The sequence below is a fragment of the Gymnoscopelus microlampas genome (assembly GCF_963454915.1).
Source record: "Gymnoscopelus microlampas genome assembly, chromosome: 13".
NCBI classification, from domain to species: domain Eukaryota; kingdom Metazoa; phylum Chordata; class Actinopteri; order Myctophiformes; family Myctophidae; genus Gymnoscopelus; species Gymnoscopelus microlampas.
Window position 1 is genome coordinate 39357938 of NC_139950.1, and position 21555 is coordinate 39379492.

Below are 21555 nucleotides of genomic sequence, written 5' to 3' on the forward strand. Positions count from 1 at the left end.
ACACGCTGCTCATAAGGTGGGTATCAGGGCATCATTAAATCACAGTGGTAGCTAGCAGTGTGGTTGACAGAGCAGGGTGGAGAGGTGCATGCTGGTCTGACTGCAGAGCCACTCAACAGAAACTCCATTACAACACCCTCTGCAACACCCCTGATCCATCAGCACTGTGTGTGTGTGTGTGTGTGTGTGTGTGTGTGTGTGTGTGTGTGTGTGTGTGTGTGTGTGTGTGTGTGTGTGTGTGTGTGTGTGTGTGTGTGTGTGTGTGTGTGTGTGTGTGTGTGTGTGTGTGTGTGTGTGTGAGAGACAGAGAATATAAAACCTCTCACCTACCCAGTTCTATGTTACAGAAATGTGCACTGCATGTTGTTGTTTGTAGGCCTACTATATGTTATCAAACTGTACCATTTGCCAATACTGTTGTTCTCATGTTTAAAGGGAGTATTAGCTATATTTTACGATAACAATCATTGTGTCGGAGACTATTGTTTTCGCCCTCGTCTGTCTGTATGTGTGTCCGCTCGTTCGTTCGTTCATCCATCCGTGTGTCTGAGGTGAAGTTAAGTTTAGGCGTAGTTGCAAAAGCGCAAGAACAAATTGCACGATACACTAAGTCACTTTCACACATGCACTGTAATATGGACGTTTTCCAGACCTTAAACGGAGGGGCTGTGTGTACAGTATGAACGCAACATTCCGGTTGAGTAGGATCGGACATGCAACATGCTTTATGCTGGCAGGACCCTTGAGTTAAGTCAGGGTGGTGTCCGATTGAGGCCAAAACGGCACACTGTGTGAATGGATTCGGTGATTGTCCGGTGAATTTACATTCGGCGAGTCAAAGACACAGGTCGGTTCTCAAATTAAAAGGTTGACATTGTATTAAGAGAAAGAATCAATACACGAGGCACCGTACAGCAAAAGTATCTCTCTGACTAAACGGTCAATGATCACAACAGTTATACACAAATGAAGTTGTTATCAGCTCTGACGATGACATCTGGCCATGAGGAGCCTCGCTCGTAGGTTGAGAGAGAAGATGGCAAGCTGATGGTGTGACAGTTTATCTTGGACAAACAGCCAAGCCATGGTCTGTTCAAGCCACTGCGACACCCACGGAGACCTATGCTCTGAGGAGGTGTTAGTCAGTAACGGGTCTCTCCCAGCTATATAGAATATACATTTTCATTTCTCAAAATTGAAACTGGAACATCATGAACTTGAAGCCGATAAAATCTGATCTATTTGGGGTGACCCCAATCAACACCTTTAGAGTTCGAGGTGAGGCATGCATGCATCAATTCACACACTGTCATGCCATCAATGACAGCTGTCAGTGCTTTATTGAATTTATAGAAACGGCATACATCACTCTTGAAGCAGTGTGGCATCATGCAGCTGTGCCAGACACCTTGTGCTATTCAGAACAGCCTGGGTGTTTGATCACACACACCCCGTTCTCACACGCAGGGACACAGACAGATACAGATCATATCTCCATATATTATGGCCATAAAATAGACACAGACAGACAGACAGACTGGATGTATGGATTTATAGATAGACACGCCAAGTTTGAGGCCGTTTTGGTTGGGCGGTGCGGCACCACGGCCGTTATGCCCAGGCAACAGCAGTGGTGGAAGTACTACTCAAGTAAAAGTATCAATACTGCAATCCAGAAATACTCCATTACCAGTAAAAGTCCGGAATTCAAATTGTACTTGAGTAAAAGTACAAAAGTATTGTCATAAAAATGTACTTGAAGTAAGACAGACACAGGCCGGTTCTCAAATTAAAAGGTTGACATTGTATTAAGAGAAAGAATCAATACACGAGGCACCGTACAGCAAAAATATGTCTCTGACTAAACAGTCAATGATCACAACAGTTATACACAAATTAAGTTGTTATTCTGACACCACTGACTGATGACATCTGGCCATGAGGAGCCTCGCTCGTAGGTTGAGAGAGAAGATGGCAAGCTGATGGTGTGACAGTTTATCTTGGACAAACAGCGTCCAAATGTCTCAAACAACACGTTGACCTCGGCTCTGACCGGCGTCACTGAAGGTGTTGTTGGTTTGTCATACATGCCGTCAGAGGAAAGGAGAGAACTAATACTAGGATTAGTTTCGTACCACCTTGAACTTAATAAAATCATAGGATTGGTAGGCAAACTTGAGTTATGCCAAGATGGCACACTAAAATAGGATATGATGGCAGAGTTAGACATTATATCAATATTGTCCACAAAATACATAGTTTAACTCTATCAAATACACAGACAGATACACAGACAGTTTACGTGCATTTATAGATGGATATATCACCCCGGGCATTTGTCATTGCACTCCTTATGCAACTTCAGGCACAGCAGCTAATACTCCAGCACTCATAAACTAGTGTGATGACGAATGCCGGGCAGTCATTTATCGCATGTCCCTGGACTCCCTGGCCTTATGTATTCACAAAGAGAGTAGCAATTGATTAAAGGGATATTTCACTTTCAAAAAAACTTTTGGTCATTTTATGGTCTACTCAGGCTTTAGTGAGCCCTCCAGACCGTTTTTAAGTTGCTTTATTCAGTATTTAGATATTTGATATTCATTTTACCAGCCACGCCCCCTTCCTATACAAACCCATTATAACTTAAAACTCAATTTTTAACCTGTTTAACCATCAAAAACACCCGTCCTTGGTTCTGGTGACTCACCCTGCCCTCCTAATGCGTGAGGGGGCCGTGTTTTTTTTATTACTTTTTTCATTTATTTTTAATATTTTTTTTTGGAAAATGAAAAAATTAAATACAAAAAATATATTCCCGCATACGAGCCTATGTGGGATGCGCTGGACCGCTAGACCAACGAGCCCCCGCGGCCTCACCTTTATGTCGTAAACACACACAGTTCTTGGAAGGGTGCATTTGATTCATTGTTCCAGGACTCTGGATTATTAATTTTAAAATGATTATATATATATATATATATATATATATATATATATATATATATATATATATATATATATATATATAATTTTACAACCAAACCATACACTTTATAGAGAGAGAGAGAGAGAGAGAGCGAGCTTCAGTCTACTTTCTACTGACAGTTTGGCTTGCACTTTAGCTCGCACTGATTGCTCAGCTGCTGTATCAGCCCAAGGGCTTTAATAACAAGTTCTTAGCGATGTCATGTTACAGATTTTACAAGATTTTGGTGATATGATTATTATGCAATGCCATGGTGGGAAGAAGGCACACTACGCCTTTTAAATTAAATGTTTAGTGTTGTTTCACATTATTTTGGCTAAATTGATTTATATTGAAAACATACTGTATAAACATACCTTTTAGAATTCAGTAGTTAAAAAAAAGCTCTTCTTTAGTTGGTTGAGCTGCATTTGCTCCAGCAGAGTTAATGGTTTTATAATATTTCCTATCTACAGTTGCTAACGAACCAAAATATTATCACCAACAAGCCAGTTAATTAAGTGTAATGTGTAGCTATTTTTAAAAAAATCTAGTGGGCAAATGGAAACATGCAGAACACACACGCACGCACGCACGCACGCACGCATGCACGTGCACACACAGAGGGTATTCCGCTATTCCCTTCTCACTTTCCTCACTTTGAAGTGTCAGATTTGTCATTTGTCAGTACAAAGTGACAGGTTACTTCAACAGCAGTGGATGGACTGGTGGTGTGCATCAATCATGGGAAAATATTCCACGTATTCCTCATGTGGAAATCACTAAAGTGTCTATTAATGCCAGGCAGCAATCTTCTGTGGAGAACACACTGCGAAAAGAAGATCTAAAATTGTAGCTGCTTTATATGACAGTTGAAACACGTGAAATCATGGACATCTCTCTCTTCTGTCTTTTCTCTCCAGGCCACAGATGGAGACATTGGAACATTTGGATCAGTGCGTTACTACTTTAGTGATGAGCCAGATCAGTAAGTTGAGCACACATGCCCCCCCCCCCCCCACACACACAACAGAGCCAAGTGGTTAAAGTAGTAGGACTGTTTTATCTTTGCCACTTCATTGTCCTCTAATGCAGTGGTTTTCAACCCTTTTCATATCAAGGTCCATTATTTATTCGGCATTTGAGCCACGGACCACCATTTAATGAGATTTAGACTCTCTCTCTTTTTATTTATTCCCAAGAATATTTTGTTATCGTTGGATGAGATTTTGTCCACAATTCCATGCTGTGTTGATGTGGTATATCATAGGAGAGATAACAGGCAAACTTTGATCAAAATAACAATTAGTTAATTAACTTATGCAGATTTTTAACAATAATTTAAAGACGCACTGAAGTGACATTTTCGGGCATTTTATTTTGAAGGTTCAGCCCGAAACGTCGGCTCAACGACTCTAAACCAATCAGAAGGTCCCATCCCTTCAGGCTATGGGACGTTGGATCTCAATCACTTCAGCCGTGGGCAACACGGCTAGTGTTTGTTTACAAGTGAGAGAGAGACGGCCAGTGAAGCGCGTTTGCTACTACCTGGCTTATTTCTAACCTATAATGTTTTCAGATACATATTTTAGTGTGCAGATGAAGTTTAAAATGAGTAATACACTCATCTTCAATGAGATTCAAAACGGAGTATCTCTGTAATTAAAATCAGCTGTGTTTGAAGAACGTGCAGCTATGGGAATCAAACAGGTGCATGTAATCAAGATTCATTTATATTCACGAAGGTCGAGTTATGTCATCACGCAGCACGTTTTCGTTTACAGGAAGTAATTAAGATTGGCTTTTTAGGGACTTTAGATGTAAAAATACACAAAAATGTTTTTTTTTCATTTTTTTTGGCATCTATTGTTAGGTATGCCCATATGATGACCACGGATATGCTCTAAAAGTGTGAAAAACATATTTTTCATTTCACTACACCTTTAACTCTTGAGAGCGTAAAATTACGGGTCCATTTGGTTTCATTTTACACTCTCAAGAGTTAAAGATCTATCAAGGGTCCATTTGGTTACCAACGCTCCAACATTTAGCTGGGGACCATTTGGAACCCCCTCAAGGACCACTATTGGTCCCCGGACCACTGGTTGAAAACCACTGCTCTGATGTATTGTTTTAACAGTTAATGATATCCAGAAACAGTGTTTTGTGAATCTTTATATTGTATGAAATGGAAATCCGATTGAATTACTTGATGGAGTGATTGGTCCCTGTATATAGAACCATATAGGATAAGACAAGTGATTGGTTCCTACGTGATTCAGTCCAGATGTACTGTATATGAACTCTTGTATACAGTGAATTGCTGAATTGAACCTGTACATTTTAATCGCGCTGAAGATGACTCTGGGCCCATCATCGTAAGCATTTTTTATTGTGATGTGAGCCAAAGAAAAAAGTTCAATGTGAGTTTTCTTGTCCTCCTTGACCTGAAATTTGAGATGTGCTACCCTTTTCATATTTTCGAGGAATTATGCTCACTGGATTTTGGGTTTAGCACTCCACTGAGAATCCCATTGCTGAAGCGCAACCTCCTTTTCTAACCCGGGTACATACATATATTTTGGCCTGTCAGCTTTTGTATTTGGCAGGCTTTTCTGTCCTCAGGCCTCTTTCTCTTACACAGATACGCACGCACACAATGCAGGGAGCCTAATTTTACTTTTACATTTAAGAATGCTTCGAGAGATTTATGAAAAGACAAGGCGAGTACTTTCATTCAGGATCCTCCATGAAGACTTTGAAGTTATCCACTTCGTTCGGCTATCGTTCGGCTTCACAATTCTGTTAATAACTGATTTTGTTCTGTACATATAAGCAGTTTCTTGATTATCTTTAGTTGTATGTATGTTTCATGTGTCATTGTCAAGTGTTACTTTTTTACCTGTACTATTGCCAACTTGATTTCTTTTTTCTTTTCTTTATTATTATTATAATCCAGTATTATTATCTTGTATGTATATTGGCACAGTCTTGCGGAACATACCACACACAGCATTTGGTTGCGTGTACCTGTATGAAGAAGTGACCAATACAAACCCTCTTGAATCTTTTTTATTTATTTTTATTTCATCCCACGATCTGGTAACCCATTTTTTCACCCAGTGCCAATTGCCTATGTAATCCTGGGCACTACTCTCCCTCTGCCAGCCCAGGGAGAGCCCAGCACTGAGCTCATGCCTCCTTCAATGCATGAGGAGCTAGCAAGCCTCATCTTATCACCTGACAGGGGGGGGGAGTTTCCCCGGTTGGACGTAGCACGTGGAATTCCAACCAGTTCCTTTCCCCTCCATCAGGCGCCCCGACTGACCAGGGGGAGGCAGTATAGAGACCAGGATTACTGCATGTTTTTTGTGAGGGTACCTACCCTAGGAGACACGGGGAGAACATGCAAACTCTTGAATCTTGACTGTTTTCAATCTTGAATAATTTTGGTGACTAATTTGATCCTACTCCTAATCCCTGCTGCAGATTTTCTATGGATGCTGAGACAGGCTGGGTGCGCCTACGGACCACCTTGGACTACGAGCTGATGCGTCGCTTCACGCTGACGGTGCTGGCCAGGGACGGCGGTGGGGAAGAGACCACGGGCAGGCTGAGGGTCAACGTGCTGGACATCAATGACAACGCGCCGGTCTTCCAGAAGGAGGCATACGTGGGCTCGCTGAGGGAAAACGAGCAGGCTGTGCAACAGGTGGCCCGAGTGAGGGTGAGGCATGGCATACGCAACACAGGTGGCAAGACAACGCACCATACACACACGCCCACTCGTGGATGTGTGTATACATGCATACGCACAATGCTGAACACCAATGCAGTCGTATAAAAAGTACTCAAATGTTTTACTTCAGTAAAAGTATCAATACTGCAATGTAGAAGTACTCTGTTACAAGTAAAAGTCTGGAATACAATAATTACTTGAGTAAAAGTACAGAAGTATTGGTATCACAATGTACTTAAAGTACCAAAAGTAAAAGTTCCAAAATGTTTGAAAATAGGAGATCTACAAGCTCACAACGTGTCGCGATGCGACGCGTTGTGAGCTTGTAGATTGGCTATTTTCAAATATCCTAGGTTTAAAATAGGGCTAAATGAGTTAATGTATGTTTTATAACGTAATAATCTATATCTGCAAAGTAACTAGTAACTAGGACGTTTTCAAATAATTGCAATGGAGTAAAAGTACAATATTTGCCTCTGAGATGTAGTGGAGTAGAAGTAAAAGTATAGACAATTTGAAATAGACTATAGTGCAGTACAGTACTTGAGTAAATGTACTTAGTTACTTTACACCACTGCATACAGGCATGCATTTGCATCATACGTACTGTATCGTATACACACATGCAGAAGAAGAAGACAAGCACACCAACCAACCCACAAACACATCATCTACAGACAATGGACACGCAAGGACACAAAACAAAAGTCCACCTGCATTTCCAGGGCTATAGAGAGGATTTTACCCTGAAGCTATAAGATACCAAAGCCCACAGTGCTTGGATCCCTCACCCCTCCCACTTTCATTACATTTTTCTCTCTTTGCTGCTCCGATGATATAATCACCCACGTCCCTTTGCTTGCTTCCTTATGGGCTGTATATACGCATCAGTGTGCGTGTTAAGAAGCATGAGAGACAAAAGCCCCCTTTCCCACTGGACAAAATAAAACACAACACCCTGCAGTAGCATCTGGCTTTTGTCTTTATAGTGAGAAAAGGTTACAGTTGACATTCATTCCCGGGGAAAAATGACAGTCACAAGTATTTAGAGATTCCAGCTCTGATCAGCACTAATGGAAACATGACACCCAGGTAGACATGCAAATTATTGCCACTTATCCAGTGTGACAATGCTATGATATGACACACGTTTAAGCTCCGGACGCATGGGCATGAAAATGCATAGGAACGACATGCAAAGAGAGACATACACATTTTCACTGGCCTCCATGCTTTTTTCTTGACGCCAGAAAAAAACGAATACATCTTAGTCAGACAATTGGAGCTCTCTGCCTATTGATACGTCTGGTGACATTTAAATTCCATGTAGTTACTAAAACTGTGTGGAAACAATGCAGAGATTTTTATAGGCAGAACCTATGGGTGGTCCTTCATATTGGGATGGTGATATGATTTGTTTTCAAAGCACTATACTGTAGGTTTGTCAGCAGCCATTCTCCTCAGCCTCCTGTGTTGGCCATGCTTCCTGGCTTCACAAAGGGCAGAGATACGGTATCGGTGGCACAGTGGTAACTCAGAGTTCATCCCAAACCTTGAGGAGGACAATTGCGGCTACGTGGGGCAAAGCAGTGGCTCAACCTGGCATGCTAGACCACGACCCCTGGTCCCCTCCCCACCCCCTCAACTCACCGCATGTTGTTTGCATTGTGCAAGCTTGGCTTGATTGCGGGCCTGAACGCTCCACTCGCCACATTTGATTAGCCCAAGCTAACCTTAAATGGACTGCCATTATTAATATGCCGCCTGAGAGGAACAAAGAATGCACTCACACAAGCGTGTGTGTCAGCGATTTGCCTCGCACCCCACAGGGTGCTGCGCACAGCGCACATGCAGACGCATGCATGCACATCGCCCAAGAGGATTGTGCCTCCCACTTCTGCTGCTTTCTAATGACTGTAAAGCCTGATTTAGCCTGGGTTGCGTATTGTTTCTCGCACCAAAAATAGCTGATCTACAAGCTCACGATAGCTTGTAGATTAGGCTACGTGTTGGTGCATGACACTGGTGTGCAACTAAGTTATATACATCAGCCATAACTCTCACAAGCCCTCCTTTGATCATTAACTCTGTAGTTCTTTACTTCCTTTGGCCTTTATATTGCTCAATGGCCGCCCCACCAGTTCTACAATTTACTATAGGCATTTAGCAGACACTCGTATCCAGAGGGACTTACGGTGACTTAAAGTGCTAGATCGTAGAAAATGGCATGAACCCAAGTTAACTCATTCACTGCCAGAGTTAAAACATCGCCTACCGTCCCCTTGCCAGCGAAAACGGCGATTTTGCTGTACCTTTGAAAAATCATGGAATATTCTCTGTGAACGCCGTCCTCACGGAGATCGCCTCATTACACACACAGGGATCAGGTAGAATCGGGGAGGGAAATCGGCCGCGATCCTCTATTCCAGAGAGCTATAGCCGTTTGAATGTGGAATGTTTTTTGAAGAACACCAAAAAAAAATAACAACATGCTATCTTGTTTATTGTCCAGTCCGTTGGTTCTCAAAGTGGGGTCCGGGGACCCCCAGGGGTCCTTGAGGGAGTTCCAGGGGGTCCCCAGCTAAATGATGGATAGTTAGGAACCAAATGGACCCTTATGGGTCTGTAACTCTGATTTGGTTCCATTTGTACACTCTCAGAGTTAAATTATAATTGATTTTACAATATAAATTGGGGTCCCAGAGATAGAAATGCCATTAAATGGGGGTCCGTAGCCTCTAATGTATGTCAAACTGGGGGTCCTTGAAATCAAAATGGTTGAGAATCACTGCTAGAGCTGTAAAAAAAATCTTCTCTTATGGGGGTCCCTGGCATATCTTTTCAAATGGGGGTCCGCGGGCTAATAAGTGTCAATTTGGGGGTCCTTGACATGAAAAAGTTTGAGAACCACTGGTCCAGTCTATAAAAGTCCTTATTATGCAGACCAACACAATAGGAGTAGGCGCGACGTAGTAACTTGAAAGAGGGACGGGGGCGGGGCGGGGGGTATTGTTTACTTGCTTACTCAACAGTTTGGAATAAGATCAAAGAGAAGACATGTTGTGTGGAGAGAGAGATACATGTGTTTTTGACAGCCTCTCCGGTGTGTAATTATGACGCCACTGAAGCCTCGTAGACTCCCCTCACAGCCAGAGAAATCATGTTTAGCGGCTGCCGCCGGCTCTGACTGACGAGAGGGTGTCATTGTTTTCGTCGAGGATTAGCCCAGCAACGTGGCTACCCGGCTGTCCTCTCGTCTGCCTGGCTTGTCTTTGGCTCGGTTGGTGTTCGTCCAATATTGACGCCTGTGCGCGGCTAATAACTGGAATCAGCTTTAATCTGTCCAGTAACATGCCGTCACTGACTGACAGCTGCGTCGTCGCGCGCACAAAAACAAACAAACACACGCAAGCATATTGTCACACATACATGCCCACTACAAACACACACACATAAATACATCATATACGCAGGTGCACAAACACACACATGTGTACATTTCACTGCATGCTGCAGCATCTGTCTGCCTGTCTCACTCTGTGGACTTTCTGTGAGTGTCATTGAGGCATATGTTAAAGGCAGTATGTTCAAAAGTATCCCTCCATCTGTGTGTGTGTGTGTGTGTGTGTGTGTGTGTGTGTGTGTGTGTGTGTGTGTGTGTGTGTGTGTGTGTGTGTGTGTGTGTGTGTGTGTGTGTGTGTGTGTGTGTCTCTCTGTCACATCTCAGGCAACGGATGAGGATTCTCCACCTAATAACGTCCTAACCTACACCATCACTTCAGTATCAGCCTTCCCTGAGTACTTCAGCATCATCGTAGTGGAAGGCTATGCAGGTATGCCCACCTGGCGGATATGTACAAGCACACACACACACACACACACACACACACACACACACACACACACACACACACACACACACACACACACACACACACGCTAGTGTACAGTATAAACATACATTGGTGAGATTTACAAAAGGATGTACGTTTAGCGTGGGCGTGAACATACAGTACACGACATATACCGCTGTCTTCATGTCTTTGGGTTGGTGGCCCATTTGTGTTGGACTGTGCACACACACACACACACACACAAACAACCCTACCCTACAGCCCAGATAGAGGCACCAATGATGGTTGTGTTAACATTTCTCAATAACTCACTCACACAGCAAGAGTCCTCAGTTTGCACACATACCCACGCAACCAAAGCTTATGGTGGGCTTAGAACACAAGAGTAGAGCATGTCTGATCCCTGCAACCCAAGCCTTTGGATAACCATTTGTCTGGTACAGTCTCTTTTTTTAAAACAGGACTTTATTCGTGCATTCCTCTGGGTGGCTTGGATATGTCCCATATGGCCCCAGACACAGGCAAACTGAATTCTTGTTTGGTTTTGTTGTGTTTTGTTTTTAACATTGGCTCTTGCAGTGTCACTTGTGATCCAATGTTGCCAGAGCCTGAATCCCTCTCTCTCTTTCTCTCCCTCCCTCCCTCTCTTCCACAGTGATCAGTGCAAACAACCCTATGGACTATGAACAGGTTCCAGAGGGGATGATCTACTTGACGGTTATGGCCAAAGACGGGGGAACCCCACCCCTGAACAGCACCGTCCCCATCACAGTGGAGCTCTTTGTAAGTAGAACACAGTGGAAGCGATGCAATGATAAAAGACGCTCATTTTGATTGATTATAGTGAAAAAATATAGAAAGAGTACCCTGTGGGAAGCCTGCATATATCTCCATCCTTCTTTGTAGAAAGAGTAAATGATAGGACTGTACACAGACACCCAACACAATGGGAGAATGCATGCTGAGAGGCGGAATCCAAGAAGTAAAAGGTCTGCACATGTCTCTCTCTCTCTCTCTCTCTCTCTCTCTCTCTCTCTCTCTCTCTCTCTCTCTCTCTCTCTCTCTCTCTCTCTCTCTCTCTCTCTCTCTCTCTCTTCTGTCGTACACAGTGTTGTGACTCACACCACAGGGGTTTATCAGTAGCTGGAAGCATCACACACACACACACACACACACACACACACACACACACACACACACACACACACACACACACACACACACACACACACACACACACACACACAACCCTACCCTACAGCCCAGATAGAGGCACCAATGATGGTTGTGTTAACATTTCTCAATAACTCACTCACACAGCAGGAGTCCTCAGTCTGCACACATACCCACGCAACCAAAGCTTATGGTGGGCTTAGAACACAAGAGTAGAGCATGTCTGATCCCTGCAACCCAAGCCTTTGGATAACCATTTGTCTGGTACTGGTCTCTCTTTTTAAAACAGGACTTTATTCTCTTCAGTGTTGGGGAGAAAAAGGAAGAAGCTAGTTTCATGAAATAAATGATACAACATTTTAAATTAATACATGATACAGGATAACTGCTATTTAGTGACAATAGCAGATCTACACGTCATATTGCAATGTGTTGTGAGCTTGCTGTACTGTGGTAAAAATAAAAACGTATTGGTGGATGTGCAATCATTATTGGTGGTCATTGTAGCATCATGTACAATATACAGGATAGTATAGTGATTTGGAATCGGTATGCGTTGTGCGTAGCAGCATAGGGGTGTCACTCAATTTTGTATGCATCTCATACAAGATCAAGAATCCAATACTTCTAGATCAGGGGTGGGCAATCATTTTCCATGGGAGGCCTCATGAGAAATTGATAAATTGTTTTGGGCCAGACACAAAACCCACAGGAGGCGCAGGCAAGCGTAAGCGAACAGACGCCGTTCTTCCTCCGCTCAATGTTAATGAATATTCAGTGTCCATACCCTATAGGTGGGTTTGGCGAAAGGGCCTTTCTGTGTGGAGTTTGCATGTTCTCCCCGCGTCCTCTAGGGTAGGTACCCTCACAAAAACATGCAGTAATCCTGGCATCTATACTGCCTCCCCCTGGTCAGCCAGGGCACCTGATGGAGGGGAAAGGAACTGGTTGGAATAACGTGTTCCTTCCACACGCTACGTCCTACCGGGGAAACTCCCCCTTATCAGGTGATAAGGAGCGGCTTGCTAGCTTTCATGCATTGAAGGAGGCATGAGCTCGGCTCTAGGTTCTCCCTAGGCTCGCAGAAGGAGAGTCCTCATCTAGCAGCCGCACCTTAACCCCGATTTGTAACTATTTACAGTGTCGCACACCGAAAATAGCAGATCTACAAGCTCAGATGAGTTATTTTTGGTGCGAGACATGACGTGCAACAATGTGTAATTTATACTTATTTACACACCAGTGCCGCACACCGAAATTAGCAAATATACAAGCTTAGATCAGCTATTTTAGAAATGCATATTTATTTCACACCAAAAATTGCTGACCTGAGCTTGTAGATCTGCTATTTTTGAAAATGTGGGAAAATAGCTTATAATAAGTCCTAACAGGTCAAAACAGGTGGATCAAATGAAGCTGTTGTTTTTGTGTTTGAATCTCCTCCAGGATGAAAATGACAACCCACCTAAGTTCAGCGAGCAGTCCTACATCGTCAAAATCCCAGAGAACATTAACGCAGGTGGGTTGATTGATCACTAGCGTTACAGAGAAGAGATGACAAGCAATACAGCAGTAAACTTACAAAGCAGCTTTCTTTCTTATGACCCTCTCCTGCATGTGCAACACTTGCCTGACTGCCTAGAGTTTGCATTATTAGCATGTTCCATTATACCGTACCTCTGCCTCCCTCGGGGCTGTTTTCCCATGTCATTTCCCCGGCCTCCGCCGTGTGTCTTTGTTTTGCCTTTGTATAGTATTTTATGTGTTTGTGAGAGTGGAGAAAATTGCCTGTTCAGGGGCAAAATTGTCAGTTTGCTTTATTCATTCTCATGCATGCATTCAGAAGACTCTTTTATTCCAGACAATAGATTAATTTCCAATCGCTCGGGGTAAATTAGATACTTGACCACAACCACCCAACCCCCCCGCCCCCCCCCCCCCCCCATTCCCCTCTATCTCTCTCTGAGCTCTGGCAGACGCTTGGCTATTCTCTGTGTCTCCAGACTGATTTTGAGAGAGCGTTTGCTGAGTAGCAGGATAATTGAGGGTGAGGTTTAATGGGTTAAATGGCTATGACTATGGCTGAAGCACTAAGGGACTCCTGGCTTGGGCTTCAGAGGGGAAGCGGCTCCAGGGTAACCCCGGGGGCTCAGGCCAGACTCTCATCCCCTCTTGTCTGCCATGGTATTGATCAGACCCCTGCCAACCACGAGGCCGTGCCAAACAAGCTGATAATCCACTAATCCATAAACCCGCTCACTGCCAATGTGGTGGAGGGCGCTGCCACGCAAATTAGTTCTGTCTTTGGCTGCCACTGCTCTTACTCTGTTTGTTTGTTTGTCTGTCTGTCTGTCAATCTGTCTGTTTTTCGGTCTCTCCATCTCTCTGTCTCTCTGTCTCTCGTTCCTCACACACACGTCCTCCATAACCCTCCCAACAAACTGTAAAACCGCTCCGCCACTGCTATCTCTCTCTCTCTCTCTCTCTCTCTCTCTCTCTCTCTCTTTTGATTGATTGATTTGAATGATTGATTGATTGATTGATTGATTGATTGATTGATTGAATATTGAATTGAATGAGGGCTCCAGCTAGAGTATTGAGAGCACTTTTGTTGACAAAAGAGGAAATCCTTCCCAAAAATCGTGTTCTTTGATTGACTTTCTTGATGCAATGTTTCCCCCAAAAGTTTGTTGTCAAGAATACAGCCCACATAGGTAACCTCTTCTTTGCTGGAGATTACTATATCGTCAACTAACTCTCTCTCCCCCGTCTCTGTTTCTTTCTTTTATTCCTCGGCACCGCAACCTTTTGACTTGAACTTCCATCCTCATCTCTTCCCTCCCTGCAGGAGCCACCGTGCTGTTTGTGAATGCCACTGATTTGGACGCCTCGCGCGAGTTTGGCCAGGTCTCGCTCATCTACTCCCTGGAGGGTTCCTCCCAGTTCCGTCTCAACACACGCTCAGGTGTGTGTGTGTATGTGGTTGTGCACTTTTGTGTATTATGCGCGTGTGTGCGCATAAACACACATGAGTCTGTGTGCTTGTGTGCTGTATGAGCAGCACAGTTGTTGACCAAGAAACTGTGGCAATATCCGTGTGTGTGTGTGTGTGTGTGTGTGTGTGTGTGTGTGTGTGTGTGTGTGTGCGTGTGTGTGTGTGTGTGTGTGTGTGTGTGTGTGTGTGTGTGTGTGTGTGTGTGTTTAGGGGAGATCACTACCACAGCTCTCCTGGACAGAGAACAGAAGGCGGAGTACATCCTGATCGTCAGAGCTGTGGACGGAGGGGTAGGACCGCTACAGAAGACTGGCATCTGCACGGTAACAAACACCGCCCACAATCCCAACCTCAACACCCTGTTTGAACAAACTATTGTTTCCTCACCTCAGTATTTATTCCATGTGGGATGCTGCCTTCAGTTAAATAAAATAAAAACAGACCTGTTAGGACAGAATACAGACTGAAATATACTGTATAATCCGATGAGTAACAGCCGTGCACTCTTTTGACATTAGTAATTGTCACAAAGCGGCATTTGATCTGATCATCTTTATTCTACCCTAATCGAGGACGACACCCATGGAGTTCGGAATCAGCGTTGGGGAGGGTCTCTCACAGCAGACGTGTGCTCCAAATAACTCCACACTTTGCACAAATATTGCTTTCAGCACCATCAATGTGCTTGCACGATGTACAGTTTGTATGTGAAACTCCATTGTTATGCAATAATATTCCAGACTAGCACCGGAAGTGGCCTGACGTCATTTACGTCTCAATTTTGGAGAACAGATCTACAAGCTAACAACGTGTTGCAACTCCAGGCGTTGTTGCCTTGAAGATCTGTTCATTTTCCTCATCCTTTCACCAGCCCCTCCCCTTTTCACTGGACACACAGACAGATAGAAGAGTTGTGTTGTTCTCCAAATCCAGAGCCATGGCTCTGCCTAAATCGACATCGGTCTATGGAACTGGTTAGGACACGGCAGTCATGGTGTTCCAATGGGGAAAAAAGAGTCAACCCACTAGAACGCCCGAAAGCGAGACACACACACACACACACACACACACACACACACACACACACACACACACACACACACACACACACACACACAGGCTCAGCAGTAAAAAAAAAAAAGACAAAAGAAATAGTTTTTTGCTGCGTGTCGAAAATCTTTGGCACAAATGCGCTAGTATGTTGCAAAAAACACCATCCAAGTTTCCTTTTTATGTAGACATTGTCCTTTTTAATAAGACGGACAATATCAAATCCTGTGGGTTAATGATTAATCACCATGCCGTTCGAGGGGGGGGACTCGCATAACGAGTGTGGTTCGTTCAGCCAAAACCCCTCACTTGCGTTTCAAATCGTATCCTTTGATCTGTTGGTGATATAACTAAACTGACACCAGGTATTTATAAACGTGCATGTGTGGATTACGGATACAGTACATTTCAATGAAATACTTATCAGGGACGTGCGCTGTGCATTAATGTTGCAGAGGATTTCTTTGCGTCTGTCTGTCAAACGTGTGGTGCCCATGCTAGGAACTTCTAGTTGAGTGAATTTGTCCTGCTGCCTGTCGGTTTGGTCCCAGGGGTATTTATTCTCCAAGTCCTTGATGAGGAATAACAGTTAATTTCATGACAGTTTTCCTGTTCTCTCTCTTTAGGTGAATATCACCATCCTGGACGTCAATGATAATGCCCCCGTGTGGAAGGACGAGCCCTACCATGCCAACGTGGTGGAGAGGAGCCCCATTGACACGGACGTCATCTCTGTGAGTTCTCTGTCGCTGACCTTGCCCTGAAAAACCTCACCACTCCACCTCACCGTGTGGAAAAAAGAACAGAGACTGACTCATCAATCTCGGGAGTCGGGACACACAGTAAAAATCCTCAGGGTTTAATCCATCCACTTGTACTGTAACTCTGAGAGTGTAACTGCTAACTCTCAGAGTGAAACGAACACTCAGGATTTGACAGTGTAGGTGTTGAACCAATAGGTTGATGAGATGAAAGTCTGCTTCCCAGAACATCAGGTTCATTTTTCCATTGGTGTGCTTGGGTGATTTTTGAGTGAGTAAAGTTTTGGCTTTATCCTCTCAAGCAGAACCACTCAAGTGTATGAAACTTTTTAAATATGAATAGGGGGCTCCTCTACATTTCAGAGCAAGCGTGCCTTCCTCACAATTTGAAGAAGGCACCTCACCTATATAGGATTTTCTTTGCAACCTTTTTAATCATTTTTCCACCATTGCATTTGATTGATTGATTGAATACTTTATTTGAAGTTTGCAGGAAAAAAAGCACATGAAAGTACAGTTCAATACAAGGTCAGCTAATAGGATTTTAAAACCCAAGAAAGCCATCTGGGCTTGTTTCCATTGGGGTCCTTTGTACTCAATTCATAGAGACTAATATACGGCCAGGATATTAACATCCATTAACATCACAAAAGACAGTTCAATGACACCGGCGTACAGTCAACACTGTAGGTCATCCAAACGTAAACATCGTACCCATTATAACAAACTCCTCTCATTTTCCTGCTGGTGTCTTTGGCAGTGTGTTGTTGTTAATTAAGCCCTGATTGTCCATTAATTAAAGAGGCGCCGGTGAGTGTAATTAAGGGAGTCCGATTGCTAATTAAAATGTAGCCCGTAGTCATATGCATAGCAAATGACTCGACTGCTTAGCCGAGGAGGAAGAAACAGGAACTTATCTCGCTGAACTAAAGAGAGGAGTAGAGAGAGGATGAAAGGGAGCCGGTGTTTGTAGTGCTAAAAATGTAGTTATTCTTCACTCGAGGTTCATTAAAGGTGCATCCATTGATTTTAATACCCAGCCGCACGCAGCAACATCTGGAGTGTTACACTTTAGAATCCTGAGTGTTCATTTAACTCGAGAGGGTGTACATAATTGTAAACAAATGTACCAATTACAAATTGGTTCATCTGTATACCCTCTTGTAGTTAGAAACAGACCTATACTTTCAGAGTTAACCCATTCAATCCGGGGACGCATCTCTGTCATTTTAGATTTCTTTGGCTATTCAAAAATAGCAGATATACAAGCTCATAGCGCGGCACAGAGTATGAGCTTGTAGATCTGCTATTTTAGAAAAAAAAATTGTGTGCAAATCATTGAATATGTTTTAAAGCAAACATTTGTAACTCAAATCTTTGCTTCTGGGGGTCCCTGGAACAAAATATTTTACAAATGTTCGCTTTAAGAAATATATATTTGCTCAAATTTTCACGATTTAAAAAAGGATATTGCAGATCTACAAGCTCATGGCGCGGCACTCAGTGCCGTGCCATGAGCTTGTAGATCTGCTATTTTGGAGTAGCCAAAGAAATCTGAAAATTGCACAGATGCGCTCTCGGTCTTAAAGGGTTAAATCGACACTCCGGACTTTACTGTGTGTGTGTGTGTGTGTGTGTGTGTGTGTCTGTACACTGTGTGCCAGGTTCCCTAGCTTACCCCCCCTCCTGACCGTTTTCCAATATCACGGACCACCCGGCCTTACACTCCCATAATTGGGCCTGTGTACAGTGGCCCTGGTCGGCCAGTGTTTCCATGGCGACGAGGGACCACCTGAAGAGCCCTCGTGGAGATGTCCAGTGAGCCGGTGAATTTGGTGGCCAGTGCATGGATCAGGCGCGCGCGCGCACACACACACACACACACACACACACACACACACACACACACTCACCTTCTCCTCGCTATCCCATATCCTAGTACTCCCTTGCACTCAAAGGCTCTGTTGGCCTGCATTCGCTGCCCGTACACCTTCTGCCACACACACAGAAAACCACCTCTAATATCTCATTCAACAACAATATTCTCTTGTTCTTTCGCGCTCCACTCAGACAAGGCCGCAGTTCAATAGACGAGGCTAATGTGTTTGCCCGCTCTTTAATGTTCTCTCCACGGGCACAGATTGATTAGCCGCCCATGCCTGGACCATGGCCAGCCATGAATACGTTACCCCCCGCCCCTCCCCCCTCCTCATCTTATATCCCCTACCTTGGCCCGTGCCGCCGCCTAATCAATGGACCAGTGAGATGTCTGTCTACCATGTCCCCTTAATAATTAAAGACCCGCGAAACCTTTGTTCCTCTAATGACCAATTAACCAGTTTCCAGCGTTTCTTCGTCAGCGCGTTGAATAATTGATCCGCTCTTTAAAACACCAGACAGTGTTTTTTATCCCGGGCTCCCGGCCTCACACATTAATCACCCATCACCACTCTGCGTCAGAACTGAGACAGTATCATTTTTCTTTCATCTGACTGATGTGAGAGGGCAGTTGGACGACGACGACGGGGGGCGCGGGGGAGGGGGCACGGGTGACGGGGGGGGGGTGAAGACGGGAGGCCCGTTAATGTTGAGAGACTGTACATTACAGCATTGGTTCTCAAAGTGGGGTCCGGGGACCCCCAGGGGTACTTGAGGGGGTTCCAGGGGGTCCCCTGCTAAATGATGGATAGGAACCAAATGGACCTTTATGGGTCTGTAACTTTGAGAGTGTCCAAATGGAACCAAATGGACCCTAACGGGTCCATTTGGTTCCATTTGGACACTCTCAGAGTTACATTAACATTGTTTTTACAATATAAATTGGGGTCCCGGAGATATAAATGCCATTAAATGGGGGTCCGTAGCCTAATGCATGTCAAACTTAGGGTCCTTGAAATTAAAATGGTTGAGAATCACTGCTAGAGCCGTAAAAATCGTCTCTTATGGGGGCTCCCTGGCATATCTTTTCAAATGGGGGTCCGCGGGCTAATAAGTGTCAATTTGGGGGTCCTTGACATGAAAAAGTTTGAGAACCACTGCATTACAGCATTGGATCTCAAAGTGGGGTCAAATCTTTGCTTCTGGGGGTCCCTGGTGGAACTAAATATTTTGAGATGGGGGTCCGCGGCCGAATACATGTCAGTTTGAGAACCACTGCATTACAGTACATTCACTTATAGACTCTTGATAGATTGTCATTGTACATAATATCATCGTTGTCGGTGGAAACCTCGAATGTGCAAAACTGTTCCTTTTTTGTTATTATTTAAAAACAATATGTGTGAGCTTGTAGATCGGCTATTTTCACTGCTTCTGTGCGACACTTTTGTATGATGAAGTAATGCAATAATACACATACACACACTATTGTATAAATTGTTGATAGAATGCACATATAATCATTCATATCCTCACTGACAATAGTTTTATAGCGATAGATGTGTAATTCATTCATCTATTCAGTGTATTTCTGTCTTGCCCCTTGGATCAGAGAGTCATAGGGATTACATTTTCTGTGTGTGTGTGTGTTTGTGTCTGGAAAATGTTCAAGTTTTCCTGCAACGTGATTGGGCAGAAGCCCTCGGCGTCACTACGGTGACCTTTTGTGTGCCATGTTGACGCCGAAGGAATGTGGACCTGCAGACCATTTCAACTCATTAAAAATGTTGGCGCTGAAAAACAAGGCGGGCACGCTGACAGAGAGCCTGGAGCCCTGTGAGGCGCACGCCCAAGCAAGGCGCTAGCTGGGCCATATTAACCACTTAAACCCCATAGGGTTGAGCGCGGTCCCTCAGGGCTCTACAGTATGCTAGTGTATTTTCACTTTTCTGTTATTGTTGGGGAAAGCTTTCGCTGAAAATAGCAGGTCGACAAGCTCGCAACGTGTCGCACTGCGACGCGTTGCGAGCTTATCGACCGGCTATTTTCCGTGTTTTTCAGCGTTAGAGCTTTATCGACCTGCTATTTTCAGCTAAAGCGTTCCCCCACAATACTGACGCTGTTGTTGAAATGGTTAAAGGACCACAATGGAGATAAGCTCTCAAGCTTTTTTGTGTGTTGTCCTTTTGACAGATATATATACAAATATATGTTCATGTATGTAATGTATTTTTGTCAGTAGAAACATGACAGCCGAGATACACGTAGAAGTCACATCTTTATTTTCATGACGTGGCTCTGCAGGAGTCTAGAAGTCTATTAGCTGAGCCGGGGCAGCAGTGGCTCAGGGGTAGAGTGGCCGGATGGTTCGATCCCGGGCTCCCCCAGAGTTAGTGTTGATGTGTCCTTGAGCAAGACGCGGAACCTAGAGATGCGCGGATAGGGTTTATCGTCACCCGAATCCGCATATACATGTTCATTATCCACCCGCCATCCAACCGCGGTTAATTATACCATCCTATTTCTAGATCCGCACCAACCGCATCAAATTATTATTATTTTCCTGACGTTAGTTTTCAATAATGTTACTCACCACTGTCTGTCGCGATGTAGTGACTGTATACAATCCATATCTATGGTAACAACAAGACGGGGCTTGAAGCTTCATTTATTTTACTTTCGCTTTTAACTTGGCAACAAAGCAAAACTTACTTTCACTTTGTTGCCATGTCTGCATTTTATAAGCGACTTTTGGGGTAATTTGGCGCTTGTTTTGGGCTTGTTTTCATAGACCTTGCTGCTTATTTCTCTCGCAAAATATGGCAACACTGGCTGGAGCCGGTACAAAGACCCCTTAACGTGCTGTAGGCGGCTAATTTGTGCCTTATGTAAAATTACGTAATATTAAAATACTACAAACGCAAGCACGGCGAGATTTCGTGCTTTTTAAAAGCTATAATAGGCCTATAGATTGATATCATTAATGTAATTCCCACATTTGTTCACCCGCGGTTTATCCAATATTAATTCATTATTATATTTGATTGACCCAAATCCACCCAAACTGCGGTTAACTGCGGCAACCACGGCTAAAACCGCGATGGTGCCTTGCATGGTTTCCTCCGCCATCAGTGTAT

General features: G+C 44.0%; 1 protein-coding gene across 1 annotated transcript in view; it reads left to right on the top strand.

Annotated features, from left to right (window-relative positions):
• The window catches only part of cdh23 (cadherin-related 23), a 306429-nt gene that overhangs the window by 190543 nt on the left and 94331 nt on the right, over nucleotides 1-21555 (top strand). Inside the window, exons 14-21 of the mRNA XM_084076986.1 lie at nucleotides 3892-3956; nucleotides 6458-6695; nucleotides 10435-10540; nucleotides 11217-11344; nucleotides 13181-13253; nucleotides 14583-14699; nucleotides 14940-15052; nucleotides 16406-16513. Coding sequence (XP_083933112.1) covers nucleotides 3892-3956; nucleotides 6458-6695; nucleotides 10435-10540; nucleotides 11217-11344; nucleotides 13181-13253; nucleotides 14583-14699; nucleotides 14940-15052; nucleotides 16406-16513 — 948 coding nt within the window. The remainder of the gene's footprint in view (nucleotides 1-3891; nucleotides 3957-6457; nucleotides 6696-10434; nucleotides 10541-11216; nucleotides 11345-13180; nucleotides 13254-14582; nucleotides 14700-14939; nucleotides 15053-16405; nucleotides 16514-21555) is intronic.